The 18,184-nt window shown below is 44.8% G+C and overlaps 1 protein-coding gene across 1 annotated transcript in view; it reads left to right on the top strand.

The window, feature by feature from the left end:
- Positions 1-13,370: 13,370 nt before the first annotated feature.
- KIAA1549 (KIAA1549 ortholog) overlaps positions 13,371-18,184 on the top strand; it is a 120,347-nt gene continuing 115,533 nt past the window's right edge. The window contains exon 1 of the mRNA XM_052638985.1: positions 13,371-13,530. Within this exon, the coding sequence (XP_052494945.1) occupies positions 13,371-13,530 (160 nt within the window). The remainder of the gene's footprint in view (positions 13,531-18,184) is intronic.

Genomic DNA, 18,184 nt, shown 5'->3' with positions numbered 1-18,184 from the left:
TCCAAAGAGTAAACGTTTTTTAATTTCATGGCTGCAATTACCATCTGCAGTAATTTTGGAGCCCCCCAAAATAAAGTCTGACACTGTTTCCACTGTTTCCCCATCTATTTGCCATGAAGTGATGGGACCAGATGCCATGATCTTCGTTTTCTGAATGTTGAGCTTTAAGCCAACTTTTTCACTCTCCTCTTTCACTTTCATCAAGAGGCTTTTTAGTTCCTCTTCACTTTACTTTTATGATTATTCCCATTTTTCAGATGAAGAAACTAATGTACAGAAAGTGGTGTTTGCCATAAATGTCAAATACCCATCATGGACCAGTGAAAGTGAAAGTCGCTCAGTTGTGTTTGACTTTTTGTGAACCCATGGATGAATTCTCCAGGCCAGAATACTGGAGTGGGTAGCCTTTCCCTTCTCCAGGGGATCTTCCCAACCCAGGAATCGAACCCAGGTCTCCCACATTGCAGATGGATTCTTTACCAGCTGAGCCACCACAGAAGCCCAAGAATACTGGAGTGTGTGGCTTATCCCTTCTCCAGCAGATTTTCCCAACCCAGGAATCGAACCAGGGTCTTCTGCAGTGCAGGTGAATTCTTTACCAACTGAGATACCAGGGAAGACAAAAATAGTGTATATCATGTGCTGTGCTGTGCTTAGTCATGTCCAACTCTGTGTGATCCCATGGACTGTAGTCAATCAGGCTCCTCTGCCCATGGGGATTCTCCAGGCAAGAATATTGGAGTGGGTTGCCATGCCCTCCTCCACGGGGTCTTCCCAACTCAGGGATTGAGCCCAGGTCTCTGGCATTGCAGGCAGATTCTCTACCATCTGAGTTACCAGGCAAGCCCATCATGGATCAAGTCTAGGATTTATTAGCGAATCTGAATAGTGAGTTATAAGTTGGCAGTTTCTGTACTCAACTTATCACACAGCAGTCGTTGTACTTTGTCTTCATGTTGGAGCTGTTCCATCCAATATGGTGGCCACATAGATACTCAACTTTAAATTCAGTAAACTGAATTAATATTAAAAATTCAGCTCCTTAGTCACACTTTGGATGCTCATAGCAGCTACTTCACTGGACAGAACAGATTTATAGAACAGTTCCATCATCGCATGAAGTTCTTCTTGACAGCACTGGCCTAGGAATTTCTTAATTTGCTCTTTTAAATGGTGGAGGAGTTCCACACACAGCTGTTTGTGGGCGGATAATTTTATCATCCAGCTTCTCACAATTTTCACCAGAGCCTATGAAATTCAAATTTTGTAAGCATATTTCATTGTTTGGAGATTGTCATCGCCTAAAGGGCAGAGATTGTGTTCTTTCTCTTTTTCTGTGAAGAGCTTTTAAAGTCATTCACTAAATTTAACAAGCTTTTGCTGATGCCAATGACTATAGCTTCCCAGACTCTACACAAGGCCAAGCTAATGTCATGTCTGAAGTGACCTTTTCTGTTTTTTAAGCAATCACTGGTTGATGGTTCATAGTGTAGCGAAGAGGAAGCCAGCATTTCTTTCCTTTTTTAAATTTTATTTATTTTTGGTTGTGCTGGGTCTTCATTGCTGTGCACGAGCTTCCTCTAGTTGCAGCAAGTGGGGACTACCCTTTGTTGCAATACATGGGCTTCTCATTGCAATGGATTCTCTTGTTGTGAAGCACATGCTCTAGGCCCATGGGCTTCAGTAGTTGCAGCATGCAGACTTGAGCTGTGGCTCGTCTGCTCTAGAGTTTGGGCACAGTAGTTGTGCTGCATGGGCTTAGTTGCTCCGAGGCATGTGGAATCTTCCCAGACCAGGGATCAAACCTGTGTCCCCTCATTGGCAGGTGGGTTTCCATCCACTGTACCACCAGGGAAGTCCCCAGCATTTCTTGATATTCTTTGAAGTCTGAGAAATTACTCTGTCTGTATAAAGTTGGATAAGAAGATGCCCTGGTACATTTTTCTGGCTCTGGTACCCAAGCACCATGGACAAACTCATGCTCTCCTAATTAATTTATTAGGTTAATTGTTCGCAGGGGGCAGGGAAGGGTGAGCTTGGAGCTTAGTTCTTGTACATCCAAGTACTAACTGAGCCCTACAACCTGCCAAGCACTATGCTAGGCATCCAGGAATGAAAGAGGTGGAAACGAGCTGGTCTCTGCCCTTGCAGAACTAGCAGACACATGTAGATTTACTCCACGTGGTCAGTGCCCTGACCGAGGCATCCCAGGGGCTGTGGGAACATAGAGGGAGGGCAACAGATCCGGGTTGGGGAGATTAAGGACCAATGAGTGGAGAAGTGAAGGATACAGCTCAAGAGCAGAGATCTCTCCTAGGAAGGGTATCCATCTAGGTATGTGCGTGAGCAAAGAGTTTTTTTAGAAAAGCAGGGAGATTAGGACAGATCGACAGAGTGGGTTTGGCTTGCCTTACTCAGGTCATTGATTCTCACTCAGGCCCAGCTGGAAGAACAAGGAAGGGAACTGAGTGATCATCATTTTCCTTCTCTGAAGTGGAGCCAGAGTCGATGAGTTCTAGAACCCAGTCATATGTGAGTTGGAGTTAGTAGAATGCCAGAGAAAGAGGGTGATTCTAAAAACAGCTTTCACCAACTGCTGCCACGGTTCTATGGGTTTTTTTTTTTTTTTTTGCACATCTTAGGGGAGCTGCCTGTGGGTTTGGGGCTATAGTGGGAAACGGCCGAGGAGGGTGTGGGCAGAAGATTGAGCTGGTTGATCTGTGGCCATTTGTGTGCTGTGGGGAGGAGACTGGGGAAGGAGGTATGGGAAACTGCAACAGACAGGGAGGTGAGGCTGGGAAGCTTGCTTCAGGAACATTCTTATTGTCATTATGGCCAACAAATGGTGCGAGAGAGACAGAAGTCCCTGGCTCAATCCATCTGAGACCAGGATCCTGGTTTTAAACCTTGTACTCTTGGTCACCAGCACTTGGAGGATCTCTTTCTCCACTGGCTTCACTTTTGATGGGAAGGAGGTCTTTCCTAGAGACTGAGGTCAATTTAGGTAGTTGTTTGGTTTAGAACATGGCAGGTCTAAACTTTGCTTGCCACAATCTGACCATACCTATTTGTTCTCCCCAAATTCCTCTAAATAGCTCTTCCTCCAGTTAGCAAGTGTCCCATCCTGGGCCCACATTCCACTCATTTCTACCTTCTTGTCTTTAGAATTTCTACCATACCTTTCTTTGCCTTGTCTTCCTACCCTTGCTTTCTCCGCAATACCCTCTCTCCTTTTTTTTCAAAAAAACTTTTTGGCCACACTGCTCAGGCATGTGGGATCTTAGTGCCCCCACCCCCACCCCCACCAGAGATCGAACTCTCACCCCCTGCTGTGCAAGTGTGGAGTCTTAGCTGTTATTTGGGTTTTCCAAAAAAACCCCCCAAATTTATAGTCCCAAACCTGCCATGTAACACTGAGACTTAGAGTATTGGAAAGGGAGAAATCATGTTAAGGACCACCAAACCCTTCATCTGAACTCACCTTTGTCTGTCCTTTCCTCTCCTCTCTTGGAGGAAGACACTTTTCAACACTTTTTTTATTGAAAACACAAATATGACAACATCTAAAGAGAGAATGGACTTCCCTGGTGGCTCAGATCGTAGAATACTCTTAATTTCATCTTAATACAACAATTTTAAGTATCACACCATTCCTTTCCAGTCATACTCATTATTTTACACCATCTCATAAACCACTTTATATTTAGTTTTTCTCCATTTAACATCATAACCCAAACACGTCTTTAGTTTCCTCACAGTTCTTGTAGGGGAAGGATAATATTGCCTCTTGTTACTGTAATGTAATTATATCAAGCCACTCTCCTGATACTGGACAGGGGTTGCTGGCTCTTCCTTTCATTTTTTTTTTAAATCACAAATAATGCTTTTAATTATTTAGCTTCTTACAGTATTCACGTAACAGAAACTGAAAAATCTGTGTTGTTCTTTAGTCACTAAGTAGTGTCTGACTCTTTTGTGACCCCATGGACTGTAGCCCGCCAGGCTCCTCTGTCCATGGAATTTCCCAGGCCAGAATACTGGAGTGGGTGCTATTTTTGGCTCTATTTTTCAAAAGAATTACATGCTTCTCTTAATTCCATCTCCTCTGAATTTTGAGAATTTATATCAATTATCCTTCCCTTGTATTTTTTGAGGTTAATTTGTGCTTTTATTTGCCAGTATAATTTAACTACAGTGGCCTGAAAAGTTTTTGACCTAAGAGATCAATTTTACATCACAATCCAACAAACACACACACACACATATATAATGTGTATACATAAGTAATAGTGAAACAAAAGTTTTGCCAAAAATGTCTACTCTGAGTGTTAATTATTTTGAGACTTTTTAAAAAAACAGTTTTAGGTTCACAACAAAAATGACAAGAAGGTACAGAAATTCCTCATATACCCCCTCCACTGGAACACATAGCCATTATCAACCAGGTGGTACATTTAAAAAAAAAATCAAGAATGAACTGTATTGACACATCATAATCAACCAAGGCCCCCAGTTCATCTTAGGGTTCACTTTAAAGTGAGTAGTGTTATACATTCTATGGATTTGGACAAAAGTATGAAAACATATGAGCTTCCCCGGTAGCTCAGCTGGTAAAGAATCCACCTGTATTGTAGGAGACCTGGGTTTGATCCGTGCGTTGGGAAGATCCCCTGGAGAAGGGCATGGCTACCCACTCCAGTATTCTTACCTGGAGGATCTCATGAACCGAGGAGCCTGCCAGGCTACAGTCCATGGAGTCACAAAGAGTCGGACACGACTGAGCAACTAAGCACAGCACAGCACCATAAAAACATATATCCATAATTATAATGTCATTCAAAGTATTTTCCCTTGCATTTTATTTTCTCGCTGTTTTCGATACCTTCTCTTCTATCTACAGAGATGTTCAGGCTTATCTAACCTAAAACATATTTCAACCCTGCTGATACCATTCTCTGTAGCCTCCAGTGTTTTCCAATCAGTTCATTCTTTCAGTTACCCCTGTTATTACCCTCCTCCATCCCCATTTCAGCAGTCTCCTTTTAATGACCACATCATTGATACTTTTGAACTGTGGTGTTGGAGAAGACTCTTGAGAGTCCCTTGGACTCAAAGGAGATCCAACCAGTCCATTCTGAAGGAGATCAACCCTGGGATTTCTTTGGAAGGAATGATGCTAGAGCTGAAACTCCAGTACTTTGGCCACCTCATGTGAAGAGTTGACTCATTGGAAAAGACTCTGATGCTGGGAGGGACTGGGGGCAGGAGAAGAAGGGGATGACAGAAGATGAGATGGCTGGATGGCATCACTGACTCGATGGACATGAGTCTGAGTGAACTCTGGGAGTTCGTGAGGACAGGGAGGTCTGGTGTGCTGCGATTCATGGGGTCGCAAAGAGTCAGACACGACTGAGCGACTGAACTGACTGATCAAGTTCAAAAAGATCTCAATTCTTATCACGCCTGACATTGACCATGCCCTTCTGAAGCAGTCCTCCAAGCCCTTGGTGATGTCACATTTCCTTCGTTCTCCAATGGCAACCCACTCTAGTACTCTTGCCTGGAAAATCCCACGGACAGAGGAGCCTGGTAGGCTGCAGTCCAGGGGGTCACTAGGAGTTCGGCACTACTGAGCAACTTCACTTTCACTTTTCACTTTCATGCATTGAAGAAGGAAATGGCAACCCATTCCAGTGTTCTTGCCTGGAGAATCCCAGGGACCGGGGAGCCCGGTGGGCTGCCGTCTATGGGGTCGCACAGAGTCAGACACGACTGAAGCGACTTAGCAGCAGCAGCAGCCTCAGCTTTTGCTACAGTCTTTCTCTGCTTTTATCGTAACCTCCTTTTTAGTTTTTCCAAAATGAAGGTCTTTCTAAAAATCTTCAGCCCTCTTCTCTGCTTTCCGCTCTTCTCAGGAATAGTCATTTACTTTCACATCTTTAGCTAATACTTCTGTGCAAATGATTTCCATATGTGTACTTTTAACCCTACTGGCCTAATCCCCTAAACCCGAGGCTCACCTTCACCACCCACTGCTTGTGCTGACATCATTCCCTGTTAGCACTGGGTGCTAACCCAGCTCCTCGAATTTAGCTCCCAACCTCCTTCTTCCCCCACCCCAGTCTTTCTACTGGCTTCCTTTGGCTTACCCTTGCACATATGACCTCAAAACCTCTGAATCATCTTTTATTCTTTTCTTTCCTCATATTTCATCAGCTGATTTAACATCCAGAGCGGTGGTGGTGTTGTTCAGTCACTAAGTCGTGTTCAGCTCTTTGCGATCCCATGAACTGCAGCATGCCAGGCTTCCCTATCCTTTACTATCTCCCCGAGGTGTGTGTGTCTCATCTGTTTTCTAATTTCCACTCAAACACACAGAGATTTTAGTTAAAATACAAAAGCATTATGCTTGTGTTAAAAATGCAAATGATATAATATTATTATACTATTATCAGATGTATTAACATATAGAGTTACAAATGAATGCTCCTCTCTGTAAAAGTGAACATTCCTCTTCAAATATTTACTCAATCCCTTTCCAAATATTATTTCTTTTCTCAGTGGGAAAACTGGGGAAAAAATAATTTCCAATCAACACACTTTTTTCCATTGATGGGATTACACTATACTGTCTTGCTTTCTCTCCTCCCTTATGAGGTATATAGATCTCACATGGAACAGAATAGAAGGTCCAAGGTAAGACCCACATATACATTGTAATAAATTTTGAAAAGGTATAAAATTGGACTTCCCTTGTGGTCTAGTGGTTAAGAATCTACCTGCCAATGCAGGGGACGTGGGTTCCATCCTTGCTCTGGGACAATTTCAGATGCCACAGGGCAACTAACACCATGTACCACAACTACTGAAACCCATGTGCTCTCGAGCCCGTGCTCTGAAACAAAAACCAACTGCAATGAGATGCCCATACATCACAACCAGAGAGTGGCCCCCCATCACCACAACTGGAGAAAACCAGCATGCGGCAGTGAAGACTCAGGGCAGTAAAAATAAACATTAATTAACACTATAATTAATATTATTATATTAATAAAATAAAAATTTAAAAAGTATAAATAAATGGTGCTATAAAATAATGAAGGGTTAATGGCATCTTCTATCTAGCAAAATATATGGAAGTTGACTCAGATGAATTGAAGAGCTAAACATAAAAGCTAAACATTATATTTCTAAAACAAACCATAGAAAATATTTGTGACCTCGGGTTAGACAAAAATTTTCTTAGGACATAGAAAGCAAAAGCAAAAATATTTACAAATTGGACCTCATCAAAGTTAAAAATGTCTGCTTTTCAAAAGATATTGTTAAGAAAACAGAAGGACAAGTTACGGACTCAAAATATTTGCCAAAATAGTTGTCTGAAAAAGAATTTGTATCCAGGATAAATAAAGATACTTACAACTTGATAATAAGAAAACAGTGCAATTATAGAATGAGTAAAAGATTCACACAGGCACTTCATCAAAAGAGAAATATTAATGGAAAATGAACACACGGAAGGTGTTCAATAATATCATTCATCAGGAAAATGCAAATTAAAGACCATAACAAAATATCACTACATGCCTACTGTGTGCATGCTCAGTCGATCAGCTGTGCCTGACTCTTTTGCGACCCCGTAGACCATAGCCCACCAAGTTCCTCTATCCATGGAATTTTCCAAGCAAGAATACTGGAGTGGGTTGCCATTTCCTACTCCAGGGATCTTCCTGACCCAGGGATCGAACCCACATCTCCTGCACTGGCAGGTGGATTCTTTAGCACTGAGCCTCCTGGGAAGCCCCACATGCCTACTAGAATGGTACAAATTAAAATGACTGATAAAAGCAAGTGCCGACATGGACATGGAACAACTGAAACTATCATACATGGCCGGTGAGAATGTAAAATATCATATCCATTTTGGAAGACAGTTTCGTGTAAAGTTAAATATATTATTAGCCACATGACCTACCAACTCAAATCCAAGGTTTTTACCTAAGAGAAATGAAAACATTGTCACACAAAGACTTGGAAGCAAATGTTTATAGCAACTGTATTCATAACAGCCAAAACAAAACAAAACTGAAAACAAGCCAAATGTCCATCAATTGGTGAGTGGATTAACAAATTGTGGTATGGCCATTCAACGGAATACTAGTTAGCAACAGAAAGGGACAAATTGCTGATATACACAACTTGAATGAATCTCAAAGTAAGCAAAAGAAACCAGTCACAAAAGGCTACATATCATATTATTCCATTTATATATGAAATTCTGGGAGAGGCAAAGCTATAGAAACAGAAATCAGATTGGTGGTTGTTAGGGATTGGGAAAGGGGCACGGGATAGACTGTGGGCTGGCACAAGGGAACTTTGTAGGGCAGTAGAAATGCTCTGTGTCTTAAATGTGGTGGCAGTTACTTGTTTGTCAAAAATCAGTGAGCTGTAGGTATACTTTAAAGAGGTGAATTTTATCTGATTGAATTATTTGACTGAATTTACCTGTCTGAATTAAGCTTGATTTAAAAAAGGAAAAGCAATGAAGAAAAAGAAAGGAAGAAAAGGAAGAAAAAGAAGCAGGAACCAAAGCATATATATTCCCAGGTGGTTCAGATGGTAAAATGTCTGCCTGCAATGAGAGAGACCTGGGTTTGATCCCTCAGTCAGGAAGATCCCCTGGAGAAGGCAATGGCACCCCACTCCAGTACTCTTGCCTGGAAAATTCCATGGACAGAGGAGCCTGGTAGGCTATAGTCCATGGGGTCACAAAGAGTCAGACACAACTGAGTGACTTCACTTCACTTTATATATATATATATGGAATTTTCTGTACCAGATGGTGAACTGATTTTAAATTTTGATAGGTAAGGTTTAATCATCCTCCGAAATGGATATGCCAATTTACACCTCCACCACTAGAATCTGAGAGTGCCTGTTTCCCGACACTCTGGCACAGATGGATATAATCAATTTTTTAAAAAGGTCTATTTGATGGTGAAAAGCCTGTGATCTTTTATACTTCAGTCATGCACTGTGAAGATCTTGTTCTAATCAGTCTCACCACTTGCAGTCTTTTCTCTCTTCAAATCATCTTATATATTGTTAATCGAGTAATCCTTCTTGTGTTTAGTTGTAATACTATCTCAAGAAAATCATTAATGATACCCCACTTGCTTACAAAGTTAAGTCTCGACCTTTTAGCCAGGTGTTTGAGTCCTTAGACTATCCCAGCTTCTCTACTAAGTTTCTGTCTTATTTTTAGTAGAAAGTTGGACTCAAACTTCCAACTCAATGTTTCTTACCCCTTCCGGCTTTATTGAGGTGTAATTGACATATAACAAGGTATAAGTTGAAGGTACACAAAGTGACAATTTGACACTCAGATATATAGTGAAATGTTTACTACAATAAGGTTAACACAACTTTCACCTCACATAATTACTATTTTGTTGTTATGTTAAGGCTATTAAAGCTCTGTGCTCACAACTTTAAACTATTATTGATTATAATCACTTTGCCGAACATTAGATCCCTGGAACTATTCATCTTTTAACTGAAGGTCTGTATTCTCTGACCAACATCTCCCCATTTCCCTCAGTCCTTGGTAACCACCACTCTACTCTGTTTCTATGAGCTCCATGTTTTTAGATTCCACAAATAAATGAGATCATACAGTATTTGTCTTTCTTTATTGCACTTAGCATAATGCCTGTAGAAAGTGAAAGTGAAGTCACTCAGTCGTGTCCGACTCTTTGAGACCCCATAGATTGTAGCCTACCAGGCTCCTCTGTCCATGGGATTTTCCGGGCAATAATACTGGAGTGGATTGCCATTTCCTTCTTCAGGGGATCTTCCCAACCCAGGGCTCGAACCCGAGTCTCCCACATTGTAGACAGATGCTTTACCGTCTGAGCCACAACATCACCACTCTAATGCCTGTAAGATCTATCCATGTTGTTGCAAATAACAGGATTTCCTTCTTTTCCATGGCTTAATAATAGTCATGTGTGTGTGTGTGTGTGTGTGTGTGTGTGTGTGATTACTTTACCATTCACCTGTTGATGAGTGCTTAGGTGGTTTCATATTGGGTCTTAGTTTTGACACACGGGCTCTCTAGTTGTGTCTTGCAGGGTTAGCTGAGCCATTGCATGTGATGTCTTATTCTCCAACCCGGGATTGAACCCACATCCCCTGCACTGAAGGTGGATTCTTTTTAAAAAATTTTTAAAATATTTGGCTGTACTGAGTCTTCCTTGCTGATCCGGTTTTCTCTAGTTGAGGCGAGCAGGGGCTACTCTCTAGTTGTGGTGCAAGGGCTTCTCAGTGCCGTGGCTTCTCTTGTTGGATAGCATGGGCTCTAGGGCTCGAGGGCTTCAGTAGTTGTGGCTCACAAGCTCTATCTAGCTTGGTAGCCATGGCAAATGGGCTTAGTTGCTCCTTGGCATGTGGGATCTTCCCTGACTAGGGATCGAACCCGTGTCCCCAGCATTGGCAGGCGGATTCTCAACCACTGGACCAGCAGGGAAGTCCTGGAAGGTGGATTCTTAACCCCTGAATCATCAGGGAGGTCCCTGAACATTGAGTTTTATGCCTTCAAAGCTGGGAAACTATGGGACACTAGGAATCTCATTTTCCTTAGAGAGTTGGTGGCCTTGCCTCATTCCTATTGAAGTTGCAATGTCTATTTCCAATTGATGTTGATCCTTTCTTAATGGCTGGGCAAATATTTCCTTTTTCTCGAATTGACTTACAATTTGTGAGGGTACCTCCTTTCTGTCACACCCTGTCTTCTAGGGTAGGTGGAAGCCTTCTGGAGGCTGGGGCCAGATCTGAAAGGTTGAACCTCTTCACTGGGCAGGTGGACTCTCTGATTCAAATCAACAAATGGATAACAAGGGCTGACTGGTGCTATGGGCAGTGCTAAACAGGATGACATCATCTTTGAGCTTCCTATTAATTTGGCTGGAGACACGAAGCATAAATTCATAAAAGATAACATTAACAGGACAAGAACAATTTAAGAATTACCCAAGGCAGAGGTCTGTGGTCAAATGAGGTGAAATCAGAAAATGAAGATCTAGGGCTGATATCCAAGGACCAGACGTGCATGGATAGGCGGTGTCTCCATCTGAGTACTAACCTGCAGATTATGAGCTGGAAGCAAGGTTTGCAAAGCTCCTTATCTATGGAGAGTGGTGATGTTGTGGCTCAGGCGGTAAAGCGTCTGTCTACAATGTGGGAGACCCGGGTTCGAGCCCTGGGTTGGGAAGATCCCCTGAAGAAGGAAATGGCAATCCACTCCAGTATTATTGCCTGGAAAATCCCACAGACAGAGGAGCCTGGTAGGCTACAATCTATGGGGTCGCAAAGAGTCGGACATGACTGAGCGACTTCACTTTCACTTCATCTATGAAGGGACGTGATCAAGTGCTAAGAAAAAGGACTGTTTATGATAAGGAGGGATTAAAAAGTACAAAACCAAATAGGAATATCAACAAAAGTTATCTTTAACGTTTATTCTCAATTATCTTCTTCCCAATTTTTAGTATATGTGCTGCCGAAGCACTCAAGTATCTTCCTTGAAACTAACAAGTAGGTACGTATAGGTAGGTACCTCAGCCTTATTCTGAGCAAGGGCTATTGCTGATTCTCCAATACTCTCACCACCAGACAGGAAGTCTAGTTGGGCTGGAGCTGCAAGGCTGGGCCTAGCAGGGAAACTGGACTGGAGAGCAACCTGCATCCTTTGCGGGTGATTCACATTCTCCACAGTCCACTGTAGTTTCCTGGGGCAATACAACAGTGTCCCCAACTCACACCTTTTATAATCTGACTGGTGCAAGCATTCCAACAGGACGCCAAGATCCAAAACTGTCAATTCCGCGTCCCAAGACCTTTAATCCATGAGGCGTCCTCGGAGTTTAGACACTCCACTTGCACAGCAGGCACCAGACAAATGTTAACTCATATCCTCGCTATCCTGATCCTCGCAACCAGTCCGAAAAATCCTCTGGCATTCTCTTCCCTTCCCAAGACCACTCCTTTCTCTAAGAGAGCCTGGGCGTGCGTGGTTCTCTCCCCAGTCAGTTCAGTTCAGTCGCTCAGTCGTGTGCGACTCTTTGTGACCCCATGGACTGCCCTGTCCATCACCAACTCCCAGAGTTTACCATAACTCATGTCCATTGAGTCGGTGATGCCATCCAACCATCTGATCCTCTGTCGTCCCCTTCTCCTCCCGCCTTCAATCTTTCCCAGCATCAGGGTCTTTTCAAATGAGTCAGCTCTTCGCATCAGGTGGCCAAAAGTATTGGAGTTTCAGCTTCAGCATCAGTCCTTGCAATGAATATTCAGGACTGATCTCCTTCAGAATGGACTGGTTGGATCTCCTTGCAGTCGAAGGGACTTTCAAGAGTCTTCTCCAACACCACAGTTCAAAAGCATTAATTCTTCGGCGTTCTGCTTCAATTCGATTCTGTAGGCGCCTCCTGCAGGCCTACTACGTGCGCGATTTGCGGGCTTCCCGGGCGCAGAGCATCCTGTCTGTTCCTTTCTCAGTCACCTGGTCCGGAGGCAAGACCTGCAGGCGGGAGACAGGATGGGTAGGGCTGTGCGCGCGCTCTCCTCTACTGCACGTCGGACTCTTGGAAAGAGGCCGCCGATTTCTCCTTCGTTTTGTCCCTACTGCAGCCCCGAAGGCTGTCCTACCAACGCAGGAGCCCCAGTCACACCTGCTGCCCCGCACCGACTGGAGCCAGAGGAGAAGCGAGAGGCCCGCCGCGCTCGCGCTGGCCAGGTTTTCCGGCTCTGACCCCTCCTCGCGGCGCCCCCTCCCTCGGGGCTCCCCCGGGGAACTGGACGCCGGGCCACCAGGGCGGCGGGACCCGGCGTTCGGTGCGGGTCCAGGCGGCACCGGCCGCCCCCTGGTCCCAGGCCTCCCGCGTCCCGCGCGCCCCCTCCCAGGAGGCGGATCCCGGGGGCGGGCCGGGCTCGGGCCTTGCGCCGCGCAGCCCCCGCGCGCCCGCTCCCGCCGCCTGGCTGCCCCTCAGGCAGGTTCCCGGCCGGCCGGGAGGTGGTGCTCGCCTCCCCGCGCCCGGGCCCGCGCGTTGCCGGGCAGCGCCTCGGAGGCTCCGAAGGGGGCGGAGCGGCGAGGCCGGCGTGCGGCTGGCAGCCCCCGTCCGTCCGCGGTTCCGGCCCCCGGCCCGCCCCCGCCTCGCCGGCCTCTCTCCGCGCCGGTGCGCGGCGCCCCGTCCCAGCCGCCGCCGCCGCAGCGGCCGCCCCTCCCGGGCCTGAGAGTGCAGAGCCGCGAGGCCGGGCCGGGGCGCCGGCCGGGACTGCCGGGGGCGCGGCGCCGACGCCGAGGCGCGGCCATGGAGGGGAAGACCCGCGCCGGGGTCGCGCTGGTCCCGGGGCCGAGCGGCCGCGGGCCTTCCGCCCGCCGCGCCCGCCGCCGCCGCCGCCGCCGCTCGGGGCTGCTGCTCCCCGGCCTCTGGCTGCTGCTGCTGGCCCGGCCGACCTCGTGCACCCCAGGTAAGCTCCGCGGAGACCCCCCGGCGCGACCCTGCCTTTCCTTTATCGCTGCTCTTTTCAAAATCTGGCTTTCCCCGCCCATCCTCTTTTATTCTCCACCGCTCCCTCGCCCTCCTTTCTGGAGATGCTTTTCAGTTCTCGTTGGGCCCAGCAGATAAAGGCACGGAAAAAATAATACGAAAAAGCAAGCAGATTCTGGCCAATCTTGCCAAAAGTCTGCAAAGCTTATTCTGCTATACACAGAGCCTGAGGCGGGTCTGGCGGCTTCATCTCAGAATGTGTCTTTATTTTCCCCTGCAAAACGCAGGCACTGGAATTGTATTTATGCATGGCTGTATGAATTTGGTTACAGCAAATTCGGGGAAATACTTGATGGTCGGGGCTAAAGGGTACATTTGGTGTGTGTGCTTTAAAACAGTGTTGCATTACTCTGGGTGGCCCTGCGTCCCCCAGATGCACGCAGCTGGCCGTGTCCCCCAGTGCACCAGGACACAAAGAACATTCAAAGAATATCTCTTGGAAAGAGCCCTGGCCATGGATCTTTCCAGGGAAATAGCTATTGCTGTTACTTCTGCAAAGGCATTAGTACAACAGAGTACTATTGAAAATATTGTGATTCTTAAGTGTCAGGGCATGAAAGGAGTAAGGGTTGTTTATAATAGAGGCAGTTTACTGACTGTTAGCGTGGAATTAAGAGGCATGATTTATGAAGAAGCATGTGGGCGGGTTTTGTTGTTGAGGAAATGATTTAATTCATATTGCTCCTCTGAAATGTTTATTTGTCCACCCTGAGCATACATGCAGGATGGTCTGCAAACCATCTCTGAGCTGACATGATGCAAGCCGGTGATTGCCCCAGCGCGCGCTTGTGCGCGTGCACACACAGACACACACACACACACACACAAGCGCGCACACGCACGACCACTTTGGGGGCAGAAAAGGTGGAGTGAGCAGTGTGCAGAGCGGCTGCACACTGAACAAAACCAGAAAGCTGTGGAAGCAGCTCCAAACCCTCCCTTCTGGTGGGAGCAGTTCCAGGGGACCGCCAAGTGGCTCTGGGAGGAAATGGAACACGTTTGAAGGTGTCCCTGGACCTCACTGTTGGAATTATAACCAGTGCCACATAGAGGATGGGACACAAAAGCACAGGAAGGGACTTGAGGGATCACAGACGGGAACTGCTCCTCTTACTGAAGAGGAAATTGACACATAACTGACTTGCTCAAGGTCACAGGCTAGTTGGTGCAGAGTCCTCTGTTTTCCATTCGCCTCGTGGCGCTTAACCTGTGAACTTAGGCACACCTGAGACCACCTCATAGCTTTCCCATAGCTGGGTGGAACCCTGCTCAGGGAGCCATAGCAGAACCAGGGGGACAAAATGGGTCTGTTTCGGGCATTTGAAAGAGACAGCGCTGCCTGACCCAGTGCCTCAGCTCTCAATCTTGTTCCTGTGTATTTTAGCCTGTGTGTCCAGAGAAATGGAGATCCTAGGTTTTTCGTAAGAAGAGGTTATCATCAAGTGGACTCTTGGCTTTAGTCAAGCAGTAAAGCCCATCTGATACTAATGGATTCATCTGCTATGGAACATGGCAAACTGATTATTTCCATTTACTGAGTGCGTCCTGTGTGCCAGGTGCCGCATTTTATATACATGATCTGATACTCTGTGAGTTAGGCATTGTTATGCCCATTTTACAGATGAGAATACTAAGGCTCTTGATAAATTTAAAGTAAATGGAGCTGTTTGTATTGTCCCTCCATAATTTTCTCTTCTCTAGTCTTTTCCTGTTCCCTGTAACCTCCAATGCAAACATTAAACGCGGAGACTTGAAAGTCGTTTTATTTCCGCTCTAGAGCCAACATCTCGGAAGCAGAGACTTCATCCTTTCTCTGGTTGGTGTATTGGGCCCCTCTGGTTTGCACAGCTGCTTCTAGGCTGCGTCATAGGATGGGAACTGAAGAAGGGGAGGACATGGCGCCTGTCCTCAGGGATCCTGTTGGGACCCAAAGTAGCTCATAAGCAAGAGACCTCACGTGGGCTGTCCCCGAGCAAGAGAGTCAGCAAGGGAAACAGCTTCCCAGGGAAGATCTCTTAAAAGGTGGCACCGATCCTCTGGAAGGCTGAGAGAGTGATAGTGGCGGAGGGTGGCTTCCTAATGTAGGACACCTGGGCATGGTGAGTGGCATGTGACCCTGAGGAGATGCTGCGTTTCAGTTGTTTGGCCCACGTCTTGCTCTGTGCCACTAGGACCCTTGGGCTTCTCGTCCTGAGTGTTATATTTTCCCCACTGGAGTGGGGCTGGAGGAGGCTATGCCATACCCTGCTGTGCTGGTTCTCTTTCTGAAGAGTAAGTGGCACCAGAAAGTGTTGTGTCTTTCTCCTGCCTTGGGTCTCCTAGGTTAGGCACTTGTTCCTTCTGTGGCTGCCTATAGACTCTCTCCTCCTTCCACAGGTTTGTCTTTCCTTGGTAACTTTGTTAAATGGAATCCGCCCTCCAGTTATCCCCATTTATTTCAGTCTTTATGTAAATTTCTGTGTCTTATTGATTTCTTGTCTATTTCTGTTTCATTCAGTATTTTGAATGTGCCCTTTTTTTTTTTTTTTGGTTTGTTTAAACATTTATAAGTTTGGTCTTGATGGTACACTGTTGTGGAAACAAGATGTAATGCTTTGGACTTGTTTTTGAATGGAGTGCTTTAGGAATCCTACATCCACGATGTAAAAAGAAAAGATTGTATCCCATTTCTTCATTTTATTCAGGGGTAAGTCTTTCTTAAGATAATAGTTATTATGAAAGTGAAACTTTGAAAATTATTGGAAGGTACAGATAACAGGTATCCTTAATCCCACCATCTATAGCCAACTCTGTAAATAACTTTGTCTTTGCTTTGTTAACATTAAAAAAAATTGAATTTATGTATTTACTTTTTTCACTCAATATTTGACTTAAGCATTTCCCTATTCATGAAATATTGTTTGCAAACACAGTTTCCATCCTAATAATTTACTCAATTATCCTTTTATTATTTCCAGCTTTTTTTTTCCTGTTATAAATAATGCTGTGATGAATAGGTATGTAGGTAAGGCTTTGTCTAGATTTCTTTGTGTGTGGGCTCTTTTCCCCCCTTATAATACATTTCCAGAAGAGAAATTAGACTATAGTTTAGATCTAAATCCACCAGCCTGGATCTTTGCATATTTTGTTTGGTGTGCTGGGTGTCTAATATGTGTCTCAGTAGGTGGTTGTTAAAGGAATCAGCTTCTTACGTAAAACTGTAATTCTGAAATTACCCCAAGCAGTCTATGCAGTTTACTGTTTCACTTCATCACCACCAGCATTATTACTTTTAAAACTCTTGTTAAATTTGTAACACATTGCTTTAATTTTTTATTACTTTTGAGTTGAATATTTTTTGTTTATTTTGTATTTGTAGTCTGTGAATTTTCTGTTTTTGCTTTTTTATCCATGATATATATATATATAGTTTAGTCACTAAGTCATGTCTGACTCTTTTGTGACCCTGTGGACTGTAGCCAGCCAGGCTCCTCTGTCCTTGGAATTTCCCAGGCAAGAATACTGAAGTGGATTGCCATTTCTAGGGGATCTTCCCAACCCAGGAATCCAGCCCTCATTTCTGATGAGGTGGGTTCTTTATCACTGAGCCACCTGGGAAGCCCAATATATATGTATACACACATATATATGTAAATATTTTTTTAAGATGGCAACTGTTTTTTTCCCCTCCGTTTTGTTGTATTCTCCCCCTCCTAATGGATTTTCCTTTAAATTTTATATAGTCTTGAAATTTAATTATTTTAGTTAGCAAAATCTGCCATTTTGTTTTTTCATTGCGTGTATGCCTAATGGCATGTTAACTTTTTATCTTACTTAATGCACTGTTTTATTATGAACAATTTCAGTTGAATATTTGCTATACTTCTTGAGTGGTGTAGTAGCCTATAAGCGAAGACTTAGATAAATGTTCCGAAGGTGTGATCCCTAGACTGCCTGCATCATCATCATCCTTTGGGGACTTGGGGGTGCTTGTTAAGAATTTAGATTTCTACGGCTCTCCCTTCACCTACATTAGAATCTTTGGTGTTAGTAACTTGGAATCTTCCTTTTTTAACAAGTTCACAGCTTATTTTTAGGCACTTTGACTTTTGGAACTGCTGATCCAGATGCCATAAACCCCTAGTTGAAAGTTGATGGCGTATGGGCAATATTCCACTTAATATCTTGCAATTGTCTTTTCACTATTGGAACAATTGATTTAAAACCATGACGTTGAAACTGTTTGGGATTCTGTCTCGTTTGCTTGGTTGTCTCTGGGTTGAGAATCAAAGGGCACGGAGGACGTCATTTTAAATCCTCACCTCCCCAGCCCCTTGGGAACAGCTGCTGCAGTCTTTGTCAGGAAATGCCTCATTTAATCCTGAAAACAGAGCCCAGCCAGGGGTTGTGAAAAGTCACAGGGGACCTGGGAGCCACAGGTTTTTCTCTCAGTGCCCTGGGTGCTAGAGGCAGCTAATTACTGTAATTATAATTACACTAGGTTGATTTTCCCAGCTAGGAGATGCTGTTCTCACTGATCTAATTTGTTTCCAAGTTGTGACCACCCACCTTTCATCTGCGGGCTTGCAGTGACA

This window comes from Budorcas taxicolor, chromosome 4, assembly GCF_023091745.1.
Source record: "Budorcas taxicolor isolate Tak-1 chromosome 4, Takin1.1, whole genome shotgun sequence".
Lineage (NCBI taxonomy): Eukaryota > Metazoa > Chordata > Mammalia > Artiodactyla > Bovidae > Budorcas > Budorcas taxicolor.
The sequence above is the reverse complement of the archived record's forward strand: the minus strand, read 5'-3'. Positions and strand labels throughout refer to the sequence as shown.